Source organism: Phytophthora infestans, genomic scaffold (assembly GCF_000142945.1).
Source record: "Phytophthora infestans T30-4 supercont1.93 genomic scaffold, whole genome shotgun sequence".
Taxonomy (NCBI): Eukaryota; Oomycota; class Peronosporomycetes; order Peronosporales; family Peronosporaceae; genus Phytophthora; species Phytophthora infestans.
The window spans coordinates 136,341-163,060 of NW_003303666.1; the positions used below are offsets into that span (position 1 = coordinate 136,341).

Consider the following 26,720-nt stretch of genomic DNA (forward strand, 5'->3'; position numbering starts at 1 on the left):
AGATCGAGATTGGGATAGAGCCCGTCGCCATCTTCCTCCAAAGCATCCTCAGCGGATCGAGCCTCCTCCGAATCCTCCGGACTTTCATCGTCGTCGTCGTCGTCATCGTCCTCATCGCCCAGAGTGAAGGGATACGGGCCGGAGGACGACGTACGTTTCGATGACGGTCGGATAGGAGGTCTTGAACCGTCGGACCAGTCGGATTCCTCATCCTCGTCGTCCTCCGAGCTGCCAAGTCCACACCCAGGGGGAATGACACGTTTGGCCTTCCCCTTCCCGGGTCCAGTACGGGCCGGCGGAGGGCTGATGGAAGTGGGCTGGGGAACGGCGGACGTCGTCACCGAAGGACCAGCGGTGGATCCCGTCTTGGCAGTGGATCCGGCCTTGGATCCCACTCCCGCTTTGGACGTAGCAACGGATCCAGGCTTGGACGCCGTAGACCCAGTCTGGGGTCCAGATCCAGACTTGGACGCCGTAGACCCAGTCTGGGGTCCAGAACCAGACTTGGACGTAGTGGCGGATCCAGTCTTGGACACCGGGGTAGATGTGGATCTAGCGGCGGATCCAAACTTGGATCCTGCTCCCGACTTCGAAGGGGAAGCGGAAGTCTTGGACGCGGATGTGGATCCCGCCTTGGACGCAGAGGTGGATCTCGCTTGCGTAGACGTTTTAGAGACCGGAGTCGTTTTGGGTTTGGCTTTCGGGGAAGCTCGAGCTTGCTTACGGGGACGGGGGGATCCGGTGCTAGGAGCGGGAGACGCACTACGCAGACGTTTCGCAACTGATGGATCTGCCCCACTTACAGACGGGAGAGGAGCAGAGACGCTGGCAGTACGAGAAGGTCCCGACAAGGGAGGAAGGGGATCCGAAACGGCAGCTGTCACCAGTGCTAGTCGTCGACGAGCCAAATCCCGCTCCGATAAGCCACGATCGCGCTCCAGGACCAGCTGTTGCTGCTGAGTTTGGGCTGCAGCGAGTTGATCCCGGAGTTTCGCGGCGGTCGCATCGGCTTCTTTCAATTTGTCGCCTGGATGGACAATAACGAGTGGATATGGGGCTACTAGCAAGGACTAAAAGAGGATCCACGTACTCGTGCGGCGAAGCTTGGATTCCAGCTCTGTTTGTGCACGCTTGGCAGCCGCCCACTCGGTAGCCGCCTTGTCCCGCTGGAGTTCGCTGTCCGCCAGTTTCGCTTGGATCTCGTCGCGTAATTGAGTTATACGCACGAACTCCTCGAGCGCGTACTCTCGTCCGGCAGACGCTTTCTCGAGCGACTCCTTGGTATCCTGCAACTCCTCAGTAAGCTGAGCCAGAGCTACATCCGGCGACGAGGGAGGTGGATTTGGCGCGGGAGATCCTCCACGCGCCGACCCTAAGGTGGATCCGCCATGGTTGGATCCCACATAGTCGTTGGTCACCACCTCCTCTTGGGTCAGGCGCAACTCGTCACGGAGTCGATCCAAGCTCTCGTCTGCGGCTGCACTAGCAGTCTGGGAATCCTTCAGATCCCGCTCGAGGTCATGGATCCGGGATTGCAGCTGGTGGATCTCAGATCCGGCGAGCGCCATCTCCCAAAGGAGGTGGTCGTTGTCATCCCGCATGACATCTCGCTGACGGGAGGGGCGATCCCAGCCGTCCGGTCAGGTCGCGGATCTCGACCGCCTGATCAGCCAACAAGAGTCGCAGGTCCCTGCGACCGAAAGGCCGCACGGTGCTCCCACCCCCTGGGATCTCCATAGCCCTGGTCATGGATTTGGGCTCGCAAGGTCTGAAGCTGGGTAGTGTGCAGAGACGCAGCTTGGTCTTGGGCATCTTGAGCCGTCTGGAGCTCCGCCGTCAGGGTTTGCACCTGATCGGAAAGAGCCTGGGCTAGAGCCCGCAGATCGGTGGGCGACATGGAAGACGGACTGACCGGAGGTGTGGTGGATGGGGCCTTGCCCGACGATTTGCCGGTACGCTTGGCGGGAGACATGTGTCGCGAAGGGGAGAAAGCGGTAGTGGATGCTGGTAATGCACGCCGTGAACGCTGTTGTGCAGCGCCGACAACGTACAGGAGGCGATTGTGGTGAAGTGCTTTCTCAGAAATAAGAGAATGGGCCTGACGCGGGGTCACTATCCCGAATCAGTAACAATTTCAAGTGATTAGAGAGGATTTGGGTTGGTGGCACGGATGCAAGTTGCCTGTGGTGGATTAGCCATGACGAGCGGCACCCCGTATGGAATGACGATGGATCTTGTATGAGCGATGTACAGGAAGACAAGATCCACCAAGACTTATCTCGGATCCACCCTTACCTGGATTCACTTAGGTGGATATGGGATACACTATGTACTAGTGGATCGAGTGGGGATCCTATGAAGGAATGGTGGTAGGTGTCACCTGAAGGTGGATCTAATAGCCACGGCTAACGAGGAGTCAAGATCCACCGCGAGGTACCCCGGATCCCATACCTCCGAGTTCGGATCCATGGAGGAAGGATCCCGCCTTGAGGGACCTGGATCCAGGGTAAAAGGATGATGGATGCAGTGGATCTCGAACTTTCGTGGGACCAAGGAGATCACAGAAGGTTGCAAGATGATGTTGGATGATTGGAGAGCTCGGATCCACGGCGAGTGTATTATTACAGCGAGGTGGATCCAAGCGACCTAGATCCGGATGAGTGTACCCATAACAGGGTGACCATGATGATTACGTCATATATCCGGTGGATCTGAAGATAACACAGCTGGGATGATGGGTCAAGGGAAGAAGGGACATGCAGCCGAGCCTGGTAAGGGATTTAGCAGATGACAGACATAGAAGGTAGAAATCCAGGCAGGTATAGGCTTAAATATCAATACAGACCTCAATTTGCACAGTATCACGCAAGGGCCTTCCTGCCCTCAAGAACCGGAATGACATTGGCCGTACGAGCTCGGAGAAGGTTGGGAATTGCGAATCTAGTGTTGGTAGTGATAACTGGATAATACATTGGCCAGATCCTACAACCTAGTGAGCTCTTCCTTTACTTGTGCAGATCCGACAGGTTAACCGAATTTACTACTTGGTCGGTTACACCCTAGAGGCTCTCAACTTTCAAGATCCCGTCACAGGAGGCGGCAAGTACGACGCAAAGGAACTACAAAGGCAAGGGAACACACCCGTAAGGCAACCCTACAACCAGATCCACGATCTAGGCCCCGGATCCATAAGCTCGAATATTCGCTTAGGATTCGGAACAATCCACGGACGCAGAGTGAAGATTTTCCACTGCTGCTTCACCCCATCCCCACGTCTCGCCAAGACACTCAAGCTTCACCACTTGAACGCTTCGGAAGTTACCGAGAGAGCAAGATTCCGCCCTACCGACGGGTACACAAGGTGAGGAAAGTTCAGCAGAACACGGATCATCGGGGGACCCCCTCCGTTAGTCGGTGTCTGGGCGCAGTTGGTAAGTTGGATCTGGCAATCTCGCAGATTTTGCTGATCCCGCTACACCACATCACCGCCGCATTGTTCAGCTTCTGAGCAAGCTGGGTGACCTTGACAGCGTATGCGTAAAATTGCAGAGCGAGGAGCTAACGCTTGCTGACGTCCGGCTCCTTTTCGACGCTGTGGTGGTGAAGTACCCGGTAACGGCAAGTTACCTCAAGGCTGATGCCAGTATCGTGCACTCTCCTGTCTTTGAGCGGGCTTTCTGGTCGTCCAACCTTCTTCAGCCCGGCCGACCAAGCAGGTGGACTTCGCTACAGCCACACTCCGACAAGCCAAGAAGCCTCGCCACGCGTCAGCACAGAAGTACGACGAGTTGTCGAGCCAACTGCCGCCGACTAGCAACCGATGTGAGCGCCTCTTTTCACAGTGCAAGCTAATTCTCACCCCACGGCGGTCAAGTCTGCTGCCAGCGAACTTTGAGATGCTCGTGTTTCTACGAGCGAATCGCGACCTTTAAAGCTTCACCTCGCTTGTTGGCATTGATGATATTTAGAAAGTAGTTTGCGGATGAGAAACTTGAGGGCTACAACGCTGCCGAAAAAAAAGGTTTAGACTTCTTTTTTTGTGTTCTTCCAAATTTAATTTTATGTTTTTTTTATCAGAACCCAACAAAACTGCTGCTCAGGCTGGCTCGTATCTTGCCGTCGCCGGCTATATTTGGTTGGCTAAAATAACCCAGCTAAGATGATAGTCACCAGCCTTCCCTGCAGCAGTGGGCTTCGAACCCAAGCCAGTGGCGTGATAACCACTGCCCCGTCCTGACCCTTGCAATACAGCAAAATAATTGAATAATTTATTATTGGGGATCGGTATATTGCAATGATTATTGCCCAGTACAATTTTTTATTTGATTGTAAGAGCACTGAATGATGCAAGCCAAGGCGCTTACTTTTGGCCCTTTTTTGTCCTATGATGTCAACTAAGCTTTTTTATTGTCATAACGTGACTTTTCGATGCGAGCTTCTTTTAGCGGCAGCGACGTCCTAATAGGAAGTCGCTGCCGCCTAATAGGAAGTCGCTGCCGCCAAAAGAAGCTCGCATCGTAAAAGAAAGTTCCTAAAACAAGCTCAGATATCATCATGACGTTTGACTTATAAAATACACGGCATTCTCGAACAGTCCGTTGGGGGTGCTCAAGTGTTTTACTGCGCTTACCGCTAACCCACAGCTGAAACATCATGCAGCACGATTTTCCGGACGAGATCGTACACACACACGTATTATTACATTGTAATTGCATTGTAATAATACGTGCTGGTGAGACGGAATGGACCTCTAAAGCCAGGTGTCCCGCCATATTCAGTGCACCTGGCGTCATCAGAAAACCACACAAACCTACATGTATTAAAATAATTACCCAGTTTCAGCTCACACTTCGAGAAGCAACATGCACTGTACCACGCTGCTATAGTACATGTAATGCAGTGCGCCATCGCAAGATGCCGTCGAGTCGCGACTGGCAAGATGCCGTGTGACTCCATCGTCCTCTTTATTTTTCTTGCCAATCACAGCCTCTAACACAAATATCCACCAATAGGGTGTCTTAAAACACGTACTTAGTCGGGTTTGAGTCGTTACCATTTTTCATGACATGAACATTGTTCATTTCCCTTCTCTACCAAGCGCCAGTCGAGAACTGACTGCCATGGACACTCCGATGCATGCGATTAACGAGTCCAGCCTCTTGCTGGGCAATGCCACGGGCGACGCACAGGTGCTGGGGCTGCCTCTTAACTGGGTGGAGACCCACCGCGCGTCGAGTCTGCTCATCGCCTTTGGCTGCTGCGTGCTGGCGACTCTTCTGAGTGTCTACAACATTGTGCAGCACTTGGCGCACTATTCACGGCCGCAACTACAGCGTTATATTGTGCGCATTTTGGTAATCGTACCAGTCTACGCGATGGGCTCGCTGCTGTCGCTTATGTTCGTAAACCAGGCGCTGTACTTCGACTCGATCCGTGACTGCTACGAGGCCTTCGTGGTCTACTCGTTCCTGGCTCTTGTGCTGAGCTTCGCAGGCGGAGAATCCGTCTGTGTGCTGAAGATGCAAAGCGAGCCGGATATCCGCCACCCGTGGCCTATTAACCGCTGCTTTGATCCGCTCGGACGCGATGGAAGACTGCTGAGACTGTGCAAGCGCGCCACGATCCAGTTCGTCTTCATCAAGCCCATCTTTGCAGCGTTGTCTCTACTCATGTTGGCCTGTGGCAAGTACCACACACTGGCCTACCAGTTGATTCTCGCAGTGGTCTACAATATCTCTTATTCTCTGGCCCTATATGGCTTGTACATCTTCTACCTCGCCACGAGACACATCCTGCAGCCATTTAACCCCGTGCTCAAGTTCTTCGCCGTAAAGAGCGTCGTGTTCCTCACCTTCTGGCAGAATAGTCTACTGGATTTTATCCCAGGCATCACCAACGAGCAGACTTTTGCCTGGAAGGACTTTATCCTCTGTGTCGAGATGGTTCTGTTCGCCTTCGTTCACCTGCTGGCCTTCAACTCGAGCCAATTCAAGAAAAATCTCGACCGACTACCGGATTCCGAGGTGCTGAATAATATGAAGGAGGTGCTAAGTCTCTCGGATATTCTAGCAGACGCCTACCACAACTTTATGCCGTCATACAAAGATTACATGCTGCAACGCGGAGGTGAGTCCACTGGACGTGCTCGTAAAGGCCCCAACGCGACAGGTTTTGGCGACACTTCGTCGTCTGAAGGAAGTCCGACGCCCATGGCACACAACAACGCGCGTGTCCCGCGTTTCGTCATTGACGACGAGGACGACGACGAGATGGAGGAGATCGATCTCGAGGCCAGCGCCAGCACCGTAACAGCCACTTCAGCTGCATCTGCGAAGGATAAGCTACCGGAGCTCAGATTACCAGAAAGGGAGGAGGTCGACAGTAGCGAAACTGGTGCCGACGTCGTAATGGCCAACCCGCAGGATGACGATCAAGTCAAAGCTGCTGCTGGCATTAAAGATGCTGCTCTCGAGGAAGGTGTCAGTGGTGACCAGCAGCCAGCAGCAGACGATGCCGAGCCGGTAGATCGGCCGACTCGGCAGCGATCCAATAGCTCCCCCACATTTGCCAGTGCTCATGAACGCACGCGGTATAGCGAGGAGAGTGCAACTCTATAGAAAACTTTCAACTAGCTAACTTAGTAGTATCGTATGATTTGTGTCGAACTGCAGTGTATGCAGGGCAATTGCCTCCGCACGGCTGCCGAAAAATACCAAATTCCACATCGAAGCGACTAGCGAATCGCTTAGCGTTTCCAGTAATACATGTACATGTAGCAGATACAGTGGACATGTACATGTGCTTAAGCAAACGAGGGTTTACTTCAACAACTGCAAGTTGCAGAAATTCCAACACCCCTGAATGATCCCACTGGAACTAGGAGGTCCGGAGGACCAATCACATTGACAGACTAGAATTTGATAAGCCAATCAGATGGCGTTTCTCGAAACTTATCTTGATCCTTGACATCGCCGACGTAAGCTGGCCGTTTTTCTGCGTGCGTCATCTGTACGATAGGACGGACATTTACCGGCGGTCTGGGCGTTGCTGGCATTGCGCTTCTCTCACTCTCGCTTTTGCCACTTTACCCGTATTCAACCCTGTTAAAGACTCTTCCACTATGGGCACCGACATCCAGAAGATCCACGTCGCCAACCCCGTCGTCGAGCTTGACGGCGACGAGATGACGCGCATCATTTGGAAGGACATTCGCGAGAAGCTCATCCTGCCGTTCGTTGACCTTCAGATCGAGTACTTCGACCTGGGGATCGAGCACCGCGACGCCACCAACGACGAGGTGACGCTTGAAGCCGCGCGAGCCATTAAGAGGCACAACGTCGGCATCAAGTGCGCCACCATCACGCCCGACGAGGCGCGCGTCGAGGAGTTCGGGCTTAAGAAGATGTGGCTCAGCCCTAACGGCACACTGCGCAACGAACTGGGCGGCACGGTCTTCCGCGAGCCCATTGTGTGCAAGAACATTCCCAAGCTCGTGCCTGGCTGGAAAGAGCCCATCATTATCGGCCGCCACGCTTTCGGTGACCAGTACAAGGCCATCGACTTCGTGGCAAATGAGCCTGGCACGTTCAAGCTCACGTTCACGCCTGCTCGAAGTGGCGCCGAGCCCCAGGAGTACCACGTGTACGACTTTAAAGGCTCCGACGGCGGCGTTGGCATGGGCATGTACAACACGGCCGAGTCCATCACGGGCTTTGCCAAGTCTTGCTTCGAGTACGCCCTGGAGCGCAAAATGCCGTTGTACATGAGCACCAAGAACACGATCCTCAAGCGCTATGATGGCCGCTTTAAAGACATTTTCCAAAACATGTATGAGAAGTCGTTCGAGACGCAGTTCAAGGCTGCTGGGATCTGGTATGAGCACCGCCTAATTGACGATATGGTGGCGCAGTGCCTCAAGTCTAAGGGAGGATTCGTTTGGGCTTGCAAGAACTACGATGGTGACGTGCAGTCCGACATCTTGGCGCAGGGATTTGGCTCCCTGGGTCTCATGACTAGCGTGCTGCTCACGCCCGACGGCAAAACCTTGGAGGCTGAGGCGGCGCACGGCACAGTCACGCGTCACTACCGCGTTCACCAGAAAGGTGGCGAGACGAGCACTAACTCGATCGCCAGCATCTTCGCGTGGACGCGGGGGCTGCTTCATCGCGCCAAACTGGACAACAACAAGCAGCTCAAGCTCTTTTGCGAGGAACTAGAGGCCTGCATCATCGAGAGCGTGGAAGCGGGCCAGATGACGAAGGACCTGGCGTTGCTCATCCACGGCTCCGACATGAAGCGCGAGCACTTCCTCGACACGTTCCAATTTATCGACACGATCGCTGACAACCTGCGTGGACGTCTTGCCGCCAGCCCCAGCTTTCAAATGTAAGGTTAACTCTTCTTTTTACTTCAAAGTGAACCAAATAAAATGAATTGACTGTGAATAGCCACTTCAACTTACATCAATAGTGAAACGCAATGCTCCCCATCAAACATGGCTACACTACGCGCATTTGTCATCACTTGTCACTAATACGAGGAGCCATTCTTTCGAGGGGTACCAGTCTCTCCTGATCCATTCTGGAAGGAAGAATGAGTGCGCGACGCTCGCTGAGTGACGCCAGTGCGAGCGACAGCGGCCGCGATGACGACGAGTTCCTAGACGCGGCTTTCGACGAGTTCGAGGAGCAGGATGCGCGCGGTTTCTTCGAGTCCCCCGCCTCCTCTACGTCTTCTCCGCCGCGTCGAGATTCTAGCAGTCGGAGATCCAACGCCGCACGCATGTTGGAGGCGCTAGAGGCGATTTCCCACGAAACAGAGGGCGAAGGTGTCCCTCAGTCGCTTCGGGGTCTTTTAGAGCAACTACACAGCGGTGATGGCTCGGTATTGGGCGGTATGTTCCCATTCTCTCAACTTCTCCAAGGTTCAGGCGGTAACCCACGCTTCCAGCGACTATTGGAGCAGATCGGAGCAGATCAATCCGTCCACACACAGATGGCGGCACTCTCAGAGCTCTGCGAGACGCTGGCGCTGTCTACGGAAGAAGCGCTGGCAGTCTCTGGCTTCAACGTGGACAAGTTCGTCCCGGCCGTCGTGGCTCTCCTACGGGCTCCTACATCCATGGAGCTGCTGCTACTGGCAGCCAGAGCACTCTCGACCATCTTGGAGCTGTACCCAAGCGCAGCCATCCCCAAAGCTACTGCTGAACAGGCGATCCCTTCACTCTGTGAGAAGTTGCTGGAGATCGAATACATGGACGTGGCTGAGCTGGCTCTGCAGATTCTAGAGAAGATCGTGTGTAAGAGCGAACAGGCGCTCAGCTCCGCAGCCACAGTGCCCAATGCAGCGCAACTGTGTGCACAATACCGAACCCAAGTGATTGAGGAGAACGGGATCGTCGCGCTGCTACAGTTCGTGGACTTTTTCCCGCTGGAAATCCAGCGCCGCGCTGCTCGAATTGTTTGTCAGCTGTGTACAGAGTTCCCTTTATCCCTGGAAGGCCAGCTGCGTCAAGGCCTGCCGTTTATCACCAACTTGTTGCGCTCATTCGACCACGAGATCCTGCAGAGCAGCTTCACGTGTCTACAGAAGCTCGGAGAGAGCACCGCATTCTCGGACAACTCAGAGTTCGCGTCTATTGTCGCTTCAGAGGAGATCTGCGGACTGCTACTGACCAAACTCACGTCCTACGCCAGTCTGGAAGGCGCGTCGTCGCACGTATCGCCCACAGGAATCCTGCGCTTCTTGTCCTGTTTGCTGTCGTGTATTCCATGTGATCTGAGTGGCGTTACAGTCGTCCCCAGTGCGTCACACTTGCGTTTTGTAAAGCTGCCGCCTATTGCGACGGCGTTGCTGGCCAAACCAGAGGTGATTTCAGAGAACCAGCTCCTTCGCGAGACTTTGAAGCTGGTGGTTGCTGTTCTCCCCATCGCAGAGGAACTCTCGTCGACGGAGACCATCCCACGCCCCATGATCGCGCTAGCACACGAGATTTTGCCATTGATCATTCGTGTGTACGACGTCACTTCGCGCGCTGATGTGCGGTACGACTGTCTCGGAGTGATTTACCGTAGCTGCTCGTTGATGCTTGCGAGGCAGCAGCTGTTCGGAGCCCAAGAACGGAGCGAGTTGTCTCGACTCGCTGCGTTCCTTGCTCGAGTGTTGCGTTCTAAGCGCAGCGACAAGAGTGACGTCGATCTGACCCCAGTGGAGATTGCGTTGAGGGTCATTGAGGTTCCTCTGCTGCATTCCGGCGCGCGAGATGCAGCCAAGGACATTTTTGAGCGACACGGCGTCGCTAGCATCATTCGGTTCTACGCTTCCAGACCCAATGAAGACACAGGCGAAGGCGATATGCAGGAGATCCAGACGACATGCGCTCGAGTTGTACGTGAGTATCTGGGCAACGAAAGCGCGGCTGTGAGCGTTATGGCGCAGTTGCAGCAACTCGTGGACGAACTGCAAGCAGCTCAGGCGTCCAGTTCAGCCCATACGTCCTCACTGCTGCAAGTTCTACTGAAGCTCCGTGGGTTTGTGGCTCAGGGGGAGGATTTCTTGACTGCGCACGAGATTGCGTGCAGTGGACTCGTGAAGGTTCTCGTCCAGATTCTGTCAGATCCCAGAGGTCAGCAAGCGTTTTCTCAGATGCTGGAAGTGGCAGACGCCGGCAGCGATGGATTGGGGTTTGTGACGTCGTTGTTGAGGTGCTTGCAAGATGCCATTTCCTCCGAGAACGATGCGTTCTCAGTTTCTAGCACTGGTGGATCGTCTGGCCTTTCCACTGGCAGCGTCGCGACTGATCTGGATCAACTCACACAGCATATTAAGGTGCACGTGCTGATTGAGGAGACAAAACCAGCTGCAGAGCCTGATAACGAAGACCACAGTACACAGGAAACAGACTCTTGCGAGGAACAGACGTCGGAGGAATCGTCTCTGGGCTGTATGAAGACAGCTGCAACGAAGCGGGATGGAAGGAACCACAAGGCAAGCAGCCGCACTGTGCACGACACCGTTGTGTTGGTGGAGCCTCTTGCTCGAATTGAGACGATGGAGGACTTTATTGCCGACAAGTTGTTTGGTCGCGGTGGCAGTACTGAGTCCATTCTTGACGAGTTGGCAGACACAGGAGCCGGCAGTGAAGAAGCCGGAGATATCGACGAGAGTGGAGAGTTCGCCAACGATGTCGTGAAGCTGCGACGAGTTGTCGCAGTCTACAGAGGACAGGTGCTCCCGCCGGACATGAGTATTCTGGAAGCGATCGTCAAGTTTGGGGGCGTCGAGACGACTGGAAAGACGCGTCCTGTGTCTACAACGTCGTCTCGGTCGCGTATTTGGACCGCGTCGCCTCATGACGTCACGTTCCGAGTGGCGGCCTCCTCCTCCTCCTCAGATTCTAGCGTCTCTGATGAAGCCGTCAACTCATTGTCCACTGCTGACGACTCCAAGATCGCTGCAACTTGTCAGTCTTCTGATTCCGTCGTGTCGGGCCGGTGGGACGATGTGTGGGACTTATTGCTGTTGTTGAAGTTGGTGCGATCGCAGTGCACGGGAAAGTCATTCGGAGTGTCTCTCAGTTTTGTGAACAGCTATCTGAGTCTCCAAGTGCGCCGAGCGCTGCAACAACCTGTTCGTGTGGTGACGAATTCCCTTCCGGAGTGGTGTTTCCGTCTCGTGAACGAGTTTGCGTTCGTTCTGGAGTTCGAGACGCGATGCCATTTCATGTACGCGACGACGTGTGGATGTTCCAGAGCGATTCAGTATTTGTGTCGATCAGTGTGGAGGAAAGCGGTGATGGAAGAGCCAACGCCGACGCAGCAGACACGACCGAGCACTTCTGGTCGTCGTCGGTTCCGTGACGGATCGAGTCGGACGCGGACGTCTGGCTTGGACAGTATTTCTCAGATGGTCAAGCTGCCTCGACTGAAGGTGCGAGTGGCGCGGTCGCGTCTCTTGCAGTCGGCGATGAAGCTCGTGGCGATCTACGGTGGGAAGAAGGCAGTGATTGAGATTGAGTTCCTTGGCGAGGTTGGGACGGGGTTGGGACCCACCACCGAGTTCTTTACGCTCGTGTGCCAGCAGGTACAGGCCAAGCGATTGCAGTTGTGGAGAGATGAAGATCGAACTTTTGTCAACGAGGAGCAGAAACGAGAGGCTGCTGACGATGAAGCAGAAACCAGCAAGACACAAGGCCCCAGTTCTCTGACGATCCGAGGCTACCATCGTGTTGCTGTCTATCACTGTGGCAAGTGCAAGGCTCTGCACATCCCGACGTGCTCAGTGCATCGACAACTCCTAACTTACGAGAAGAAAACGGACAAGACTGCAGCAAGAGGAGACGGAGACGTGAAGGAAGCTAAAGCCAAGACGTCTAGAAACTCCATTCCGCAGTGTGCCCAGTGCCTAGATGAACACGACTGGCACTCTACTGCTGTCGCGTGTGACTGCAAAGCCGCCAGCAGCATAGAAAGCGACAGTCAAGCTACGGGTTGTACACTCAAGTGGTGGATCTTGAGTGACGAAGAGGCTCAGTATCTAGCCAAGGTCTTCCCTCGACACAGTAAGAAGGTGAACCATCCAGTATTACAATGCGCACACTGCGATACAGTCAACTTTCCTGGCACAGATGCTGGCATTGTGGTGATGGATGGAGAGCGCATGGTCTCGCGCTCAGGTCGACGCATGTTTGAGAGAGATTATCGCGCTGTGACCAAGCACGTGTCACCGTTGTGCGAGGGGACACCGTTGAATGTCATGACGTCTGCCATTACACGCATGGATGTGGACCTGTTGGTGGAGCATCTGGCCCAGAGTCCAGAGGTGATGGAATCGGAAGTGGAGTCGTTGAGTTACTTGAGCGAGTCAGCTCTTACTAGCGTCAACGTGGGTGGTGGACCACCCGTCACGGCTCCCTTTGGTCTGTATCCCAAGCCATATCTCAGCGTTGACGGCCTGGACGAGTCCAAGTCGCCTGTTATCTCAGGGTCTAGTGACGTCTCGAGTCTGGAAGCTGACGCAGCGTCTCTGAGTGGAGACGAAGTGGACGCGCTGACTTGGTTCCGCTTCTTGGGACGCTTTGTTGGGCAGGCGATCTTGGACGAACGGCTGTTGAATTTGCCGTTTGCTCGTCCATTCTTACGTGCGCTGCGAGGCGAGAAGATGGTTGGCAGTGGCGTGAGCGCGGAGACATCGCTCTCGTTCATGGAGGAGCTGGATCCTGCGATCGCCAACTCGCTACGCTACTTGCACGATGTGGCGGTGCAGTACGAAGAGAAGAAAGAATCTGGTGAAGCTGACGCATCATCAGAGGTAGCTGCGTGGACAGCGAAAGTGGATTCTCTGTGTCTCTCGTTCACGTTGGTCGGCGCCGATGATATACCACTGGAATCTGGCGGCCAGGACACGCCCGTGACGCTGTCTTCACTACACCGATATGTGTCATTGAATCTGGAATTCCTACTGGACCGTTCGATCAAGACCCAGGTGCAGGCGTTCAGACAGGGCTTCGAGCAGATCTGCGGCAATGGGGAACGTCAGCTCTTCCGCTTCTTGCAAGCGTTTGACGTACGCGAGCTGGAGGCGCTTCTGAGCGATCGAGGCACAGGCAGCTCCATGTGGGATCGCGACGGCGTCGACTTGCGCGAACACATGGTGTGCGACCACGGCTACACGGCCGACAGTCGTGCGATCGCCGATCTGGTGTCGATTCTGTGCGAGCTGTCGGTGGACGAGCAGCGGCTTTTCGTGCGCTTTGTGACGGGCGCCAACCGCCTGCCGCTGGGCGGGTTACGTAACCTCGAACCCAAGCTCACGGTGGTGCGCAAGCTTACCGAGTCCTCCGATGCCAACAGCACCGAGGAGAACGATGCCGTGTTGCCGTCTGCCTCAACGTGCACCAACTACCTGAAGCTGCCGGACTATTCGACTCGTGAGATCATGAAGCAACGGCTGCTGTACTGCATCAACGAAGGCCAGTGCAGCTTCCATCTCTCGTAAGGTCACGACAACCAACAACCGACAGGACGAAAAGGGGAGGCAGATCGCTTAAGCCAAAAGATGATGGCGCTTTCGAGCGGCCCGGTGATGCGTTCAGCAGCGAAGCTGATCGTGTGCCAGCTGCTGGGTTAAATGAGGATCGATTCCTCTGTGCCACCATGATGTTATTGTTTATTTACACGATGTTGCCGGTATTAATACCTATAAGTTGCCTTTGTGAAAAAAAAACGAAGAGTTTTGACGAAATGACGGAAACAAAGACGTTGATAACGATAAATTAAGTAGTTGCATGTACGTTACGAGAAAGCTGTTGCCATGCTAGTCGTTCAGGAGTGTATTTCGCATGTAGGGACCCTATCACTTCGGATCACCCTGGCCAAGAATGCACTTATCCCGTCGACCTAATGTAAGTTTTCGTGTCTGTGCCTACGCTCGACTCGATAAATAAACAACCAACTGGGCCTCGCCTCGGACGCCTCGCCAGCTCTCGAGAGACATTGTAGCTCAGTCACTTGGGGGGCAGAAAGCAGTCGCGCGCTCTCTCTCTCTCTTCTTCTTCTTCTTCTTCTCTTCTCTTGGATTGACCAGACGACACCTTTGGGTCCAGTCCCTGAAGAAGAGAAACGTTCTCCACGTTTTGCGTCGTTCCAATGCTGCCTAGCAGCACTCCTGACTGCGACGCAGCTCGTCACGCGAGTACCACACGCGGCGCTTGTAGTCGGCGTCGAAGCTCGAGCGCGCGGGGATCTCGACCACGTTTACATCGTCGTCGAAGCTGATGCGGCGGTCGTGGCTGCACGCTCGGATGCGCATAATGCCATCGTCCTCCTCGCCATCCGAGTCATCGTCCGTGTCTGCCAGAGAGTCACACGTCGACGTACGCGCGCGTGCCTTCTTGCTGGGCTTTTCAACTTCCATGCTGACCTTACGAGGCCCGCCCTTCATGGCGATGGCCATCCAGTCGTCGTTGTCGTCGTCGTCCTCCTGTTCGGGGGCGCCACTGCCGTCCATGCGGAAGTACTCGCGGACGTTCACGACGCTCTTGGTGCGCTGCCTCATTGTTCTTTTTTTCTGAGAGTTTTTAAGCTGTTGAAAGGCTGAAGCGGAATCTGTTCGGCTTCCCTGTTGCTTTCGATACCGACTGACTGCTGTAGCTGTTGTACGGTGCTTTGAGGGCCTTTTTCGAGAGGAAGGAAGAGCACTGTGTTGCCACGAGTCTATTCGGTAAATGAATTCACAGCGGGGGGAGAGTTGCGGGCGACCAGCAATGACAGGGCACGCGACGACGATCGGACGACCAGTTCCGACCCCTATCCCGCTCAAAGTTCTATTTTTGTGCCATTTGACTGCGGTTTTGTAGGGGCTGATGCCGTCGCGTTGTGTCACAGCCGGCCACCAAAGTGCCGTCGAGCCCCACGATCATCGAGCTTTATGCCCGCCGCGTCGAGCGTAGGAAATCCATCGCGGTCGCAGTGCGGGGCTAAAGATGAAAGATTGCGTCGGAATCTATCCGCCGTGCTCGTTCGTCGGTGGGTGCCACCACCAGCGCATTGTCGTGGCGGAAGTGGCTTGATGAAAAAATAACGATTGCCAGCCGTTTCCGGGTTGACACGAAAGGATTCAGGGCCCTATCAATAACGGAAGTGGATATTGCCTCTTGGCGGTTCATGATGACAACTGCAATTGTAAACGCACGTTGCGGGCGGCGCTACACGTATTAGAGCGGTAGGCCACCTACGCTTTCCACGCCGTGTCTCTGCAAGGCACAAGTTCCCTCCTTCCTCGTCTGCGAGGGACCGCAGTGCTCCGTTCAATGAACGGCGTTCATCGACTTTGTAGAGGGCTCTTTCGCCCTCTTCGACGGCGTGGGACGTGCGTCAGCGAGAATCCCAGGCATTCGACAGCACTTGCCGCATTGTGGATTTTGAGGCTCAGTGTATCAGCAAAATACAGATAAGGAGTGCAAGCGTCGACCGCTGGGATCAACCCGGTCCGCACGCCAGAGTTGAAGCCCCTATCCGATACCATTGCACTCAACGAAGACGCCGCCGCCGAAAGATATTGGAGCACACAAAAGTCTCCGTTGGCGATGGTCCGACTGGCTGGACTGACTCCCTTCCGCGTTTCGTGCAGAGACCAGGCAACCGGATAGAGGGTTAGGCAACGAGTCAGACAGAATCGCTTCAACCTACAGCACGATTTGCACACAAAAAGTGTAGAAAACTCCAAAATCTTCCAAATCAGCGCCCATTCTGTGGTTTGATCGCTAACGAGCTCCGCTTGTCGTCGACGACGATGGACGGCGGCTATGATTCAACACCCTCACCTTGTGTGAGCGACTGCGACATTATCTGTACACTTTGTCGCCGCGATGCGCTCTAGAATCAGCCACGAAAAAAAACACACACGTCGCGCATCGACCAGCGCTACGCTAGCGGTCCGATGCGAACTCGTTACCACGTGCCGGTCCGGCGGGCGTCGTTGAGTCGGCTCGCCGCAACTTCCGATTGCTTTTGGCAACGACCCCATGATCGAGACGTCGCGGTAGTGCCCGTTTTGCCAAGGTAACTTGCTTACGCGCATTTTAAGTTGGCGTCGTAGTGCCACCATGAGCTTTGTCTGCAAAGAGAGATCCATGTTCCAAGCCGGAGCCATGCTCTCAGCTCATTGAGATACATGTACGGAGGATCTCACTGAGCGATGGAAACCAGCGAGATCCGGTCACTCTAGTCTCTTGACGCGTTAATTCCCCTAGCTTGCACATTTTGTCGCATTGACACTCTGGTCTCTGGTTTTCACGCTGGGAATCGTTTCAGAAGTCCGCTTTCTCAGCACCCGGTGCTCGTGAGTAATATACGTGTGCGCTGGCCACCACCCGCTGCATCGCAGAGCCCTGGAACGCCCAACGCGTGTGCCTTAAGAGAGTGCGATTTCTTTCGCATCGAGTGGTGATGGGGCAGATGGCTCTCGCTGGACAATTATTAGCCCTTTTTAAATACGCAGCGCTACAGCATGACAGCGGCTGACGGTGTCAGTGATACCTCCCTGCTTACAGCCCCAATGTAATGGCGCCAAGGTGTCGATCGCCACGAAAGCGACCGACAGCAGGAAAAGTCAATCGTGGTGAGCGGCGACTCGGATGACATCCGGTGAAAAACATGACGACGATTTTTGCGTCCTCTCGATGCCACCACCATGTAGAAGTGGTCGCTCCAATCGCGGCGAGGCATCCGTCCTCCGAATGAGAGTACGCCAGGTCTACAACCCTCCGAGACTCCACGCGACTATGATGGCGATCCGGATAGTGACAGCGAACTTGTGCTTGGTTACCAAGTTGGTACTTCGAAGTACATGTAGTACATGTATGCACGGCGGCCACCTCCGGGTTGGAGAAAACCAATGCGTGCACAAGTACTGTAAATATTAATCATGCTGTATTTAGCGTGCCATGCTAGACTACTGAGCTGTAATACTGTGAAACTTTCTACCGGTATAGGAAGACGCAAGCTCGAGAGCTTCGACTCGAAGACTTCGAGCGTTGAATTCAGCAGGGCAACAACTCGCGTCTTTCGGTCAGAGATGGGGCAGCTCTCGTCGGAGTGATTGCTTGTCTGCTTGATGCCATTTTTGGCTATGGCACTTGCGCCGTTTAGTGATCGAAGATGAGCATATTGTATGATATGGCGGCCAATAAATAGGCTGGAGTGCTTAAAGTGCCGCAGCGCGCTCTACCATCTCAACCAGCTCGGGCCGGTGCTGCAACAACTCCCGTGCCTCGTCAAGAGAAACCTGGTGGATAGTAGTAACAGCCATATTAAAACTAAAGGCAAATACATATCAATTTGCCAGACTGACAAACCCATTTGCGCCGACGAGTGTTCTCAGCCCAGTCCTCGAAGACCTGCCTGACCTCGAGTCTGAAGCCGTAGAAACGACACGGTTTGCCCTGTTGACTAGCGAAGTCCAGTGTGCCTAGTGCGCCCACGACCTCACCCGAAATCTGTGCCAAAAAGTATCGACAGTCATTATTTTAGATCAGCACAACCAAAGCTTTTAGCCGCCGCACCCCCGCTTCCTCATCGGCTTCACGCAGTGCGCTCTCCACAACAGTCTCGTCAGTCTCCCAGCCGCCCTTGGGTAGGATCCACTGCGTCGGGTGCTTGGAGCTCGAGATGAGCAGGAACTCGTCGCTGGTGTCGACGTGACGACGCGAGATCACAATGCACGCCAGCAACCGCGTGTGTCCGTCGTAGCGCTGCTTGTCACGGCCCACGCGGGACTGCAGCAGGCGACTCGAGAGACGCGTGAGGCTATCGTCTGGTAGGTCCTTGTGCATGCTCGTGGGGCTGTGCTTGTTGGGGGGCGACACCACGGACTGCACCACAGTAGCGTCTGAGGGGCGGTCGCTGTTCACAGTCATATCGCGTGCGTCCAGCAGAATGACTGCGATCAATTTGAGATACCGGTATTGTAAAAAATTAATCGTGCTTGACAACCATTTTTTTATAAAAAGATAGAGGCACCAAACAGCCGGTAAATTACACAGAACCAATGTAACGGGGTACAATCCAGTGTGCCCCATGTTACATAAAGAGTGACCCGTCACTCTTGTGGACACCTGGTAAACGGTACCAGGTGCTCTCGGAACCAGTCAGTGCATGACTACTTAGCTTCACTATAGGTAACCTCTAGTTTGTATGAGACTCAAGCTTATATTACTTATAAATACACCAGTCTTAAATCTACTCCTCTAAGTAGCAAACCGTTCCCACTGAGGCCGGGAACACGTGGACTTACGTTCACTCGGGTAGTTAATACCCTTAAGCACTTCCTCTGTGCAAGGTGCTGTGTGACCCCGTCACACTTGGTAGCACTCGTAGTCAATCCAACACCATCGCGGGTAGATTGAACTACCTGAATCCTCTGTGCGCTCAACGTTTGAGCCAAGATGGACCGAAGCGAGTTTCCTCGCTTGAACGACTCACAGTACGAGTCTGTTCGGAAGATGGGAGGCATCTTTGGACAAGATGTCCTTCGCAGCTTGGCGGTGGCGACGCCTGCCGAGCAACAAGAGCGCGTGACCGCGTTTGAGACCTACGAGCGTGGTCTCATCGCTCACGTCCGCGGGAGCTTGGAGGCCACGATGGCCGCTCCGCAGGCAACCAGGCCTAAGCCGGTGTGGCTGAAGGTCCCCGCGTTTGAGGGGAAGGAAGGAGAGAACCTTCACTTCTGGGTCCGTGATGTGGAGATCGCCATGAAGGCGGGTCTCATCTCGGACGAGCCAGTTCGAGTGGCGTTTGCCCTGTCCAACCTTGGTGGACGTGCCAAGCACTGGGCATACACCAGGGAGACGACATCTCCTGGATGCTTTGCATCCTGGGCTCAGCTGTGTGAGCAGCTTCGAGCCGCGTTCTTACCGGCGAACAACAAGTTCCGCCAGCGCTCACGCTTTCTCGCGTGTAAGCAAGGTAAACGTGAGCTGCAGGAGTACGCGCAAGAGATGCGCACGTTGGTGGCATCTCTGGCAGGGAATCCTCTGCCTGAAGCCGTTAAGACATCAGTCTTCATGGACGGCCTGAAGGTCGGTCCTGCTCGCACTCAGCTATTCCGGGTGCAAGCGACAACTATGGAGGAGGCGATTCGAATCGCCCTCCAAGAAGAGTACAGCCACAAGCAGGCTGGTACTCTTCGGGAAGAGGAACATCGCCACGATGAGAATGGCGTTCCTCGGAAGGCGGAGCATCGCAGCAATGACGCTGTTGCTCCTGCTGTCCCGCAGCCAGTTGATACCGGTGCGTACAGCGAGCCCAAACCCATGGACTTAAGCTCAGCCGAGAGCTTGGTCCGCTGCTATGGATGCGGCGGACATGGACACTACCAGCGTGTGTGTCCCTCGCTAGTCCTCGGGAAGAAGGCAGCCCGTGGACTCGAAGTCCGGTGGCGCAGGCCACGGTCAGGTGGACGAAGACTCCCCGGCCACCATTAGAGGCGGTATGCCCTACTGAAGAGCGCTAAGCCTTCGTGATGGGTGTGCAGGTTGTGCACACCACGGGACTTAGCCCAGAGAGACGTGGTTCTCTCAAACCGGTGAAGGGCAGTGATGGGCTGCTGGTAGTACACTCGGTGTACGGGGGTACGGTACCCCTTGAACGTTTGATGAGTTCTAGGGCGTTGATACGCCGCCGGAACGTCGCTTGGCATAGCGACATCCGACTGCACTCTATGCCAGAGTGGCGGTCGTGGGCTGGTCCTTGGTGGACTAGCCTTTGGTACGGTGAAGGAAGTACCTATGGTCCTCAACGGACCTGAACGTTATGGCTCGATGAACTCGCGCACCGCGGTGTCGCTCGCAGTTCTCGCCATGAACAACTTGGCTGTGCCGAACATAAGGCACAGCCCGGACTTTGGTGTGGCAAGGCTGAGAAAGGCCTACCAGTCCAGGTCTATGACGGAGCATTGGTGAGTCATGTTCCCACCTCCGTCATGACTGGGGCGTCTGATACAGACCGCCAGGACGCAGAAGCGTCACGGAGCTGTCAACGCGCCGACAGCTCTGCGTACAGCAAGACCATGCTACGCTGCGGCAATACCACGGGCATGGGTCTTTTGCCCGGCGTGTGGACCTGCTACACCAGCAGCGTCCAACGCCGAAGGTCGTCGCGCCGTACGGGCTTCGACAGTGGTTATGCCGTTAAGCGCTAACCAGGTGGGTAATTTAGGACCACACGGTCGCCCAGACCTTAACTGAAGAGGAAGGCGCTGAATGCGCTTCCTGTGTGGATAACACAGTACCACACGCAGTCGCCCAGACTATAACTGAAGAGGAAGGCATGACCATGCTTCCTGTTTATGGTAACACAGTACCACACGCAGTCGCCCAGACTATAACTGAAGAGGAAGGCATTGTCCATGCTTTCTGTGTGGGTAACACAGTGCCACACGAGGTCTCGAGTGCCTCTGATGTCGTCAACGAGACATCACGACGTGGGTAACGAAGTGCCACGTCACGTCAGCCGCCGCAAGTCGGGTTTGAACCTTGTTCAGGCCGACGTCGCTTCAAGCGACTCGGAGTCCAGGGCCCGGACTCCTCTGACTCAGTCGGTGGACACCAACTCTGTCCGGTGTGTGTGCGGGTCTGCCACACCAGCCGATCCCAACACCGAAGGTCGTCGCGCCGTATGCGCTACGACAGTGGTGGTGCCGAAGGGCATTCACCAAGTGGGTAACATAGGTCCACACTGCGGGTAACAAGTTCCGCAAGCAGCGAAGCTGCTTAAGAGACCGACATTCGGTACTCCGAGCGTGGGTAACAAAGTTCCACGCAAGGTCACTCAGACCATAACTGATAAGGAAGTCGCTGTATGCGCTTCTGGTGTGGGTAACAGAGTTCCACACAACCAAGGTGGGTAACAGAGTTCCACACCCAAGGCGAGTAACATAGCGCCGCACACAGAGCCATTGGCTCGAGGCGCGAGGTTGTCTTGGCCTCGCCAAACGTGAGCAACTCGCTCGACGTCAAGTCGCGCAGACTCAAACTGCTGACGCGAAGGCTGAATGCCTTCAGTCGACACGGCCGACGCGGTCGACCATACCGACGCAGTGCACATGGCGGAGAGCCGTTGCACCTGCCAATGGCTATTAGAAGCCACGAGAGACTCAGTAGTCTCGAGGTTAAGTAGGGGAGAGGCTCGGAAATACCTTTCCTCCCTGACTTTCCAAGAGGCATGTAGCCGTCGTGCTGCCAGTGGCTATCACAAGCCACGAGAGACTCAATAGTCTCGAGTGTAAGTGGGGGAGAGGCTCGGAAATACCTTTCCTCCCTGGTCTTGAGGTAAGACCAAGTTCCTTACGGAACCAGGCGTCGATGTACATCGACTGCAGGCTGGAGGCGAACAGCCGGGTTAGAGCTGCGATAGCTCTAGCCGAACAAGACATAGTGGCGAAGAAAGCCACTGGCGCAAGGTGCCTCGGAATCGCTGAGCGAATCAGCAGTGTTGGGGTTGCAAGCAACCACACACGAGGCGAAGCGCGGGCCTAGTGCAATCAACGCACTGGTCTCTTGGTCATGAACGACCTGTCGAGTAGGGTGAACGGAACGTCTCACCCGCCGACAAAGCGGTTGCGGTACGTGATGTACGCAACGCGCCGGGTATAATGGGCCGTGGAGCCATTACCCAAGTGTGGTGCACGAGTGCACACACAACTGACTAGGTGGTGGTCGAGGCAACGCACGCAGTCGTAACTGGTGCCGCGCCGAGCATGACACCGTGGTGATGGCTGCTTGCCTCACCATGGGTTGGTACTCGTGAGTACTCGGTGTCAATGCCAGACACCAATGCCGCAGTGGCATAGTGGTGAGATGTGCTCCACCACGGTCGAGTACCATCAAGGTACATGGTGTCTGTGACAGACACTGGTATAGGTGCAAAGGATATGCACTATATCACGACCCGATGCGCTCTGTCAACGCACGTACCGTGCATCGGCACTGGCTGCTGTTGAGCGGCCTGCCAGGAGTTTCACGTAATGAACTCGTCGTGCATGACACACATGACGCGCACGGAGCACTTATGGTAGCTGTGGTACTTGTCGTACACAGCGTACCTCGTGTACGGGCCCATGGACCTGTACACTGTGCTTGCACATGCGTCGTGCATGATGCGAGCACTGGCCATGAATCTGTTCAGGCGACAGCACAGCAGAAGCTGTTGCCGCCAAACATGGCAACCTTGTGGTGGGCGTACCGCACCAAAGGTTAGTACCGTACGGTACATGGTGTCGATGGGAGACACCTACACCACGGTTGTGTACTGTCACGGTACACGGTGTCGATGAAGGACACCTAGCGCCGTTGGTATGGTGACCAAGACGCGAAGAGAGCGTGGTAAAAGCTCCGCCCGCAAGGATGGATCCTTGCTGGAGCCAAAGGCATGGCCCGAGGTGAGCTGAGAGCTCCCTCTAGTGCTGGGGAAGGTGTTGCCCTTCTCGGTGTTGTCCCTCGCGGGAGACACCATGCTCCGGACGCGTTCACGAGGACTGTCGTGTCCTCTGGTGCGAACTGTGGGCGAATGCCACACGTTCGGATGCTATTGCACCCTGTGCCAGAGCACTGTACGCGCGCTAGCGCAGGAGCTAAGGCAGCTCTGAGTGTAGGCTTTGCGGCCAACACAGTTGTGAGCATAGGGATGCAAATCCCAGTGAGCTTTGGCAGCACAAGTCACTGTGGGTGTGACTGAGAGCCGCGCCAGTCTCGTGGCTGCTCAGTGTGAGAATTCACCTTTTGGTGCTTTAATTCTCTCACTTATGATTGGAGAATCAGTTGTGATTGGAGAATCAGGTGATTCTCAGTTAAGTGCGGGAGGATGTAACGGGGTACAATCCAGTGTGCCCCATGTTACATAAAGAGTGACCCGTCACTCTTGTGGACACCTGGTACACGGTACCAGGTGCTCTCGGAACCAGTCAGTGCATGACTACTTAGCTTCACTATAGGTAACCTCTAGTTTGTATGAGACTCAAGCTTATATTACTTATAAATACACCAGTCTTAAATCTACTCCTCTAAGTAGCAAACCGTTCCCACTGAGGCCGGGAACACGTGGACTTACGTCCACTCGGGTAGTTAATACCCTTAAGCACTTCCTCTGTGCAAGGTGCTGTGTGACCCCGTCACAACCAAGGTATGACACCACACAGAAAATGAGATAGCACACACAGTATACGTGGGACACTTCAATGTCACATCACACCGCACAATCTATACGTGTGCCACACCAAAGCAGGATGTCTACACACCACTGAATAAAAGCGAATCACAACCAGCGCTTTGTCAGTCCGTGAGCCAATCACCGCCCTTTAAATCCGTTTTCTTAAGAGTAAGGACCCTCTTCATGCAGTAAAACACTGAATTCTGAATCCCCCCCCTCTTTAACACGACAAACAATTGGACGACTGTCTGCAGCGACATGACTCGCGAGGATTCTCATCTGCTCATGGAAGACATGAAGGTGTACATCATCGTCAAGAACCAGCTGGTTCCATGCATGGTGTGTGCGCTAACTAAGCCCCACAAGATGCAGTACCAACTACTGAGGTGTTCCCCGGAAACATGTAACACCATATGACGCGTGTCGGTGGAAGGGGGAGGAACTTACGTGCCAAAGCCTTTATCCCGTCTGTGGTGTTGGAAATCCCACGTGAACTCTAGCTACAAATGTAGTTAGGATGTTCCCACAATAATACGTCTACTAGGATAGTAAACGTTCGTTCGGGCGGACCTGAAGACCCCAGTTCTGCCCTTGCACCGGGACAAACTGGACCTTGTAAACTACTTATATAGGCCAACCAGTAAAAATAGGAACACGCTACTAGCACGAGCAAAGCTAGCAGGTGTTTTGAATCCTCGTGGCCCCAACAGCGGAAGGGTACCAGGCACGGGTAAGCCTTTAAATGGATCACCGAGTGTTCAACCCTCGGTTGGAAGAATAAGAGGGAGGCAATTAAAGCACTACCAGTCGTGCAAATAGGCAACAATAAGCCGTCACGTAAAAACCTCCCGATAATAATCGGCCAATACACAAAGTCTCTTGGCCTTGCCGGATGAACCCTCGCTACAGAGCTTCGAGTTCACCGACAGGCATAACACACTCAAACAAGCTTGACCTGACGCTTACCTTGAAGCCGGACGTCGCTCTGTGTGCTTGAGTGGAAATTCTGTTCTGTATTTAAGCTTACCCTTTCGGGTCTATTCCTAATAAGAAGTCCTAATCAAGTATACAAATATCAAGTGAACAATGATCCGTTATGGATCTTCTTGCATGCCAAGCGTCGTCTGCACTGTCGCATGAGCATCTTTAACGGTCCGCGCCCTGTCCCAGACGGTTAACGTGTCTTCCAAAGGTCGCTGAGTATTCCGCGAACTCATCCCAACCGCCACTGAGGGTTCGTACCGTAGATGGTCCGCTGAATGCGAATCCGGCCAGTCCATTATTAATAATAAGGACAGCCTGGATTCAGTGACATATGCCCGTATCCAATACTCGTTGAATGTTCGGAGGTGACGCCGTCGAGTCCCTTGCACCTTGGCGTCTCCGTACATCACCTGACCGAGGGTTCGTCGCTTGAACAACTTGAGCGGTGTCACGTCTTTGTCGACGGGTGATAATCCGCAACTACGGAGAAATCACTACACCACAACTGCCCCTGTCGCAATGGAAGCCACGGTACTGGTGCCCGTTGTGTCATTTCTTCATTCTTCAATTCACCATCTCGCCACCGTATGTCCAAGCGTCTGAATCGAGCCGTGTCCGACGCTTTTCAGCGTCTCAATCCTCGTAGACGTCGCGAATGTGAGCAGCTGGAGGTACGTAAGCCCATCCTTCTCCTGAATTGTGGTAAAGTGCTTTCTCAGAAATAAGAGAATGGGCCTGACGCGGGGTCACTATCCCGAATCAATGACAATCTCAAGTGATTAGAGAGGATTTGGGTTGGCTGGCACGGATGCAAGTTGCCGGTGGTGGATTAGCCATGACGAGCAGCGCCCCGTATGAAGTGACGATGGATCTGGTATGAGCGATGTACGAGAAGGCAAGATCCACCAAGACTTACCTCGGATCCACCCTTACTTGGATTCACCTAAATGGATATGGGATATACTATACAAGAGTGGATCGGGTGTGGATCCTATGAAGGAAGGATGGTAGGTGCCCTCTAAAGGTGGATCTAGTAGCCACGGCTAACGAGGAGTCAAGATCCACCGCGAGGTGACCCGGATCCTATGCTTTCGAGTTAGGATCCAAGGAGGGAGGATCCCGCCTTAAGGGACCTGGATCCAGGGTATAGGTATGATGGATGCAGTGGATCTAGAACTTTCGTGGGACAGTGGAGATCACAGACGGTTGCGAGATGATGTTGGATGAGTGGAGAGCTCAGATCCACGAGGAGTGTACACTTTCAAGTGAAGTGGATCCAAGCGACCTGGATCCTGATGAGTGTACCCATAATAGGGTAACCATAATGATTACGCCATGGATCCGGTGGATCTGAAGATAATACAGCTGGGATGATGGGTCAAGGGAAGAAGGGACATGCAGCCGAGCCTGGTAAGGGATTTGGCAGATGAAAGACATAGAAGGTAGAAACCCAGGCAGGTATAGGCTTAAATATCAATACAGTCCTCAATTTGCACAGTATCACGCAAGTGCTTTCCCGCCCTCAAGAACCGGAACTACATTTGGCCGTACGAGCTCGGAGAAGGTTGGGAATTGCGAATCTAGTGTTGGTAGTGATAACTGGATAATACATTGGCCAGATCCTACAACCTAGTGAGCTTTTCCTTTACTCGTGCAGATCCGACAGGTTAACCGAATTTACTACTTGGTCGGTTACACCCTAGAGGTTCTCAACTCTCAAGATCCCGTCACAGGAGGCGGCAAGTACGACTTAAAGGACAACACAAAGGCAAGGGAACACACCCGCAAGGCAACCCTACGGCTAGATCCACGATCTAGGCCCCGGATCCATAAGCTCGAATATTCGCTTAGGATACGGAACCATCCACGGACGCAGAGTGAAGATTTTCCACTGCTGCTCCACCCCATCCCCACGTCTCGCCAAGACACTCAAGCTTCACCACTTGAACTCTTCGGAAGTTACCGAGAGAGCAGATCCCGCCCTACCGACGGGTACACAAGATGAGGAAAGTTCAGCAGAACACGGATCATCGG

The 26,720-nt window shown here is 54.3% G+C and overlaps 5 protein-coding genes across 5 annotated transcripts; 3 read left to right on the top strand and 2 right to left on the bottom strand.

Annotated features, from left to right (window-relative positions):
• Positions 1-5,066: 5,066 nt before the first annotated feature.
• Positions 5,067-6,617, top strand: PITG_19402 (uncharacterized protein; the record flags this gene model as incomplete). The annotated part of the gene is made up of 1 exon (XM_002996974.1): positions 5,067-6,617. One exon carries the CDS (start codon positions 5,067-5,069, stop codon positions 6,615-6,617), a length of 1,551 nt encoding a protein of 516 aa, XP_002997020.1.
• Positions 6,618-7,120: 503 nt separating this feature from the next.
• On the top strand, positions 7,121-8,389 carry PITG_23158 (isocitrate dehydrogenase, putative; the record flags this gene model as incomplete). The annotated part of the gene is made up of 1 exon (XM_002996975.1): positions 7,121-8,389. The coding sequence occupies one exon, from the start codon at positions 7,121-7,123 to the stop codon at positions 8,387-8,389; it is 1,269 nt and encodes a 422-aa protein (XP_002997021.1).
• A 392-nt stretch (positions 8,390-8,781) lies between these two features.
• PITG_23159 (HECT E3 ubiquitin ligase, putative) lies at positions 8,782-13,995 on the top strand (the record flags this gene model as incomplete). The annotated part of the gene is made up of 1 exon (XM_002996976.1): positions 8,782-13,995. The coding sequence occupies one exon, from the start codon at positions 8,782-8,784 to the stop codon at positions 13,993-13,995; it is 5,214 nt and encodes a 1,737-aa protein (XP_002997022.1).
• A 657-nt stretch (positions 13,996-14,652) lies between these two features.
• Positions 14,653-15,054, bottom strand: PITG_19404 (uncharacterized protein; the record flags this gene model as incomplete). Its single annotated transcript, XM_002996977.1, has 1 exon — positions 14,653-15,054. One exon carries the CDS (start codon positions 15,052-15,054, stop codon positions 14,653-14,655), a length of 402 nt encoding a protein of 133 aa, XP_002997023.1.
• A 2,649-nt stretch (positions 15,055-17,703) lies between these two features.
• Positions 17,704-18,415, bottom strand: PITG_19405 (uncharacterized protein; the record flags this gene model as incomplete). The annotated part of the gene is made up of 3 exons (XM_002996978.1): positions 17,704-17,784; positions 17,855-17,995; positions 18,062-18,415. 3 exons carry the CDS (start codon positions 18,413-18,415, stop codon positions 17,704-17,706), a joined length of 576 nt encoding a protein of 191 aa, XP_002997024.1.
• Positions 18,416-26,720: the final 8,305 nt, after the last annotated feature.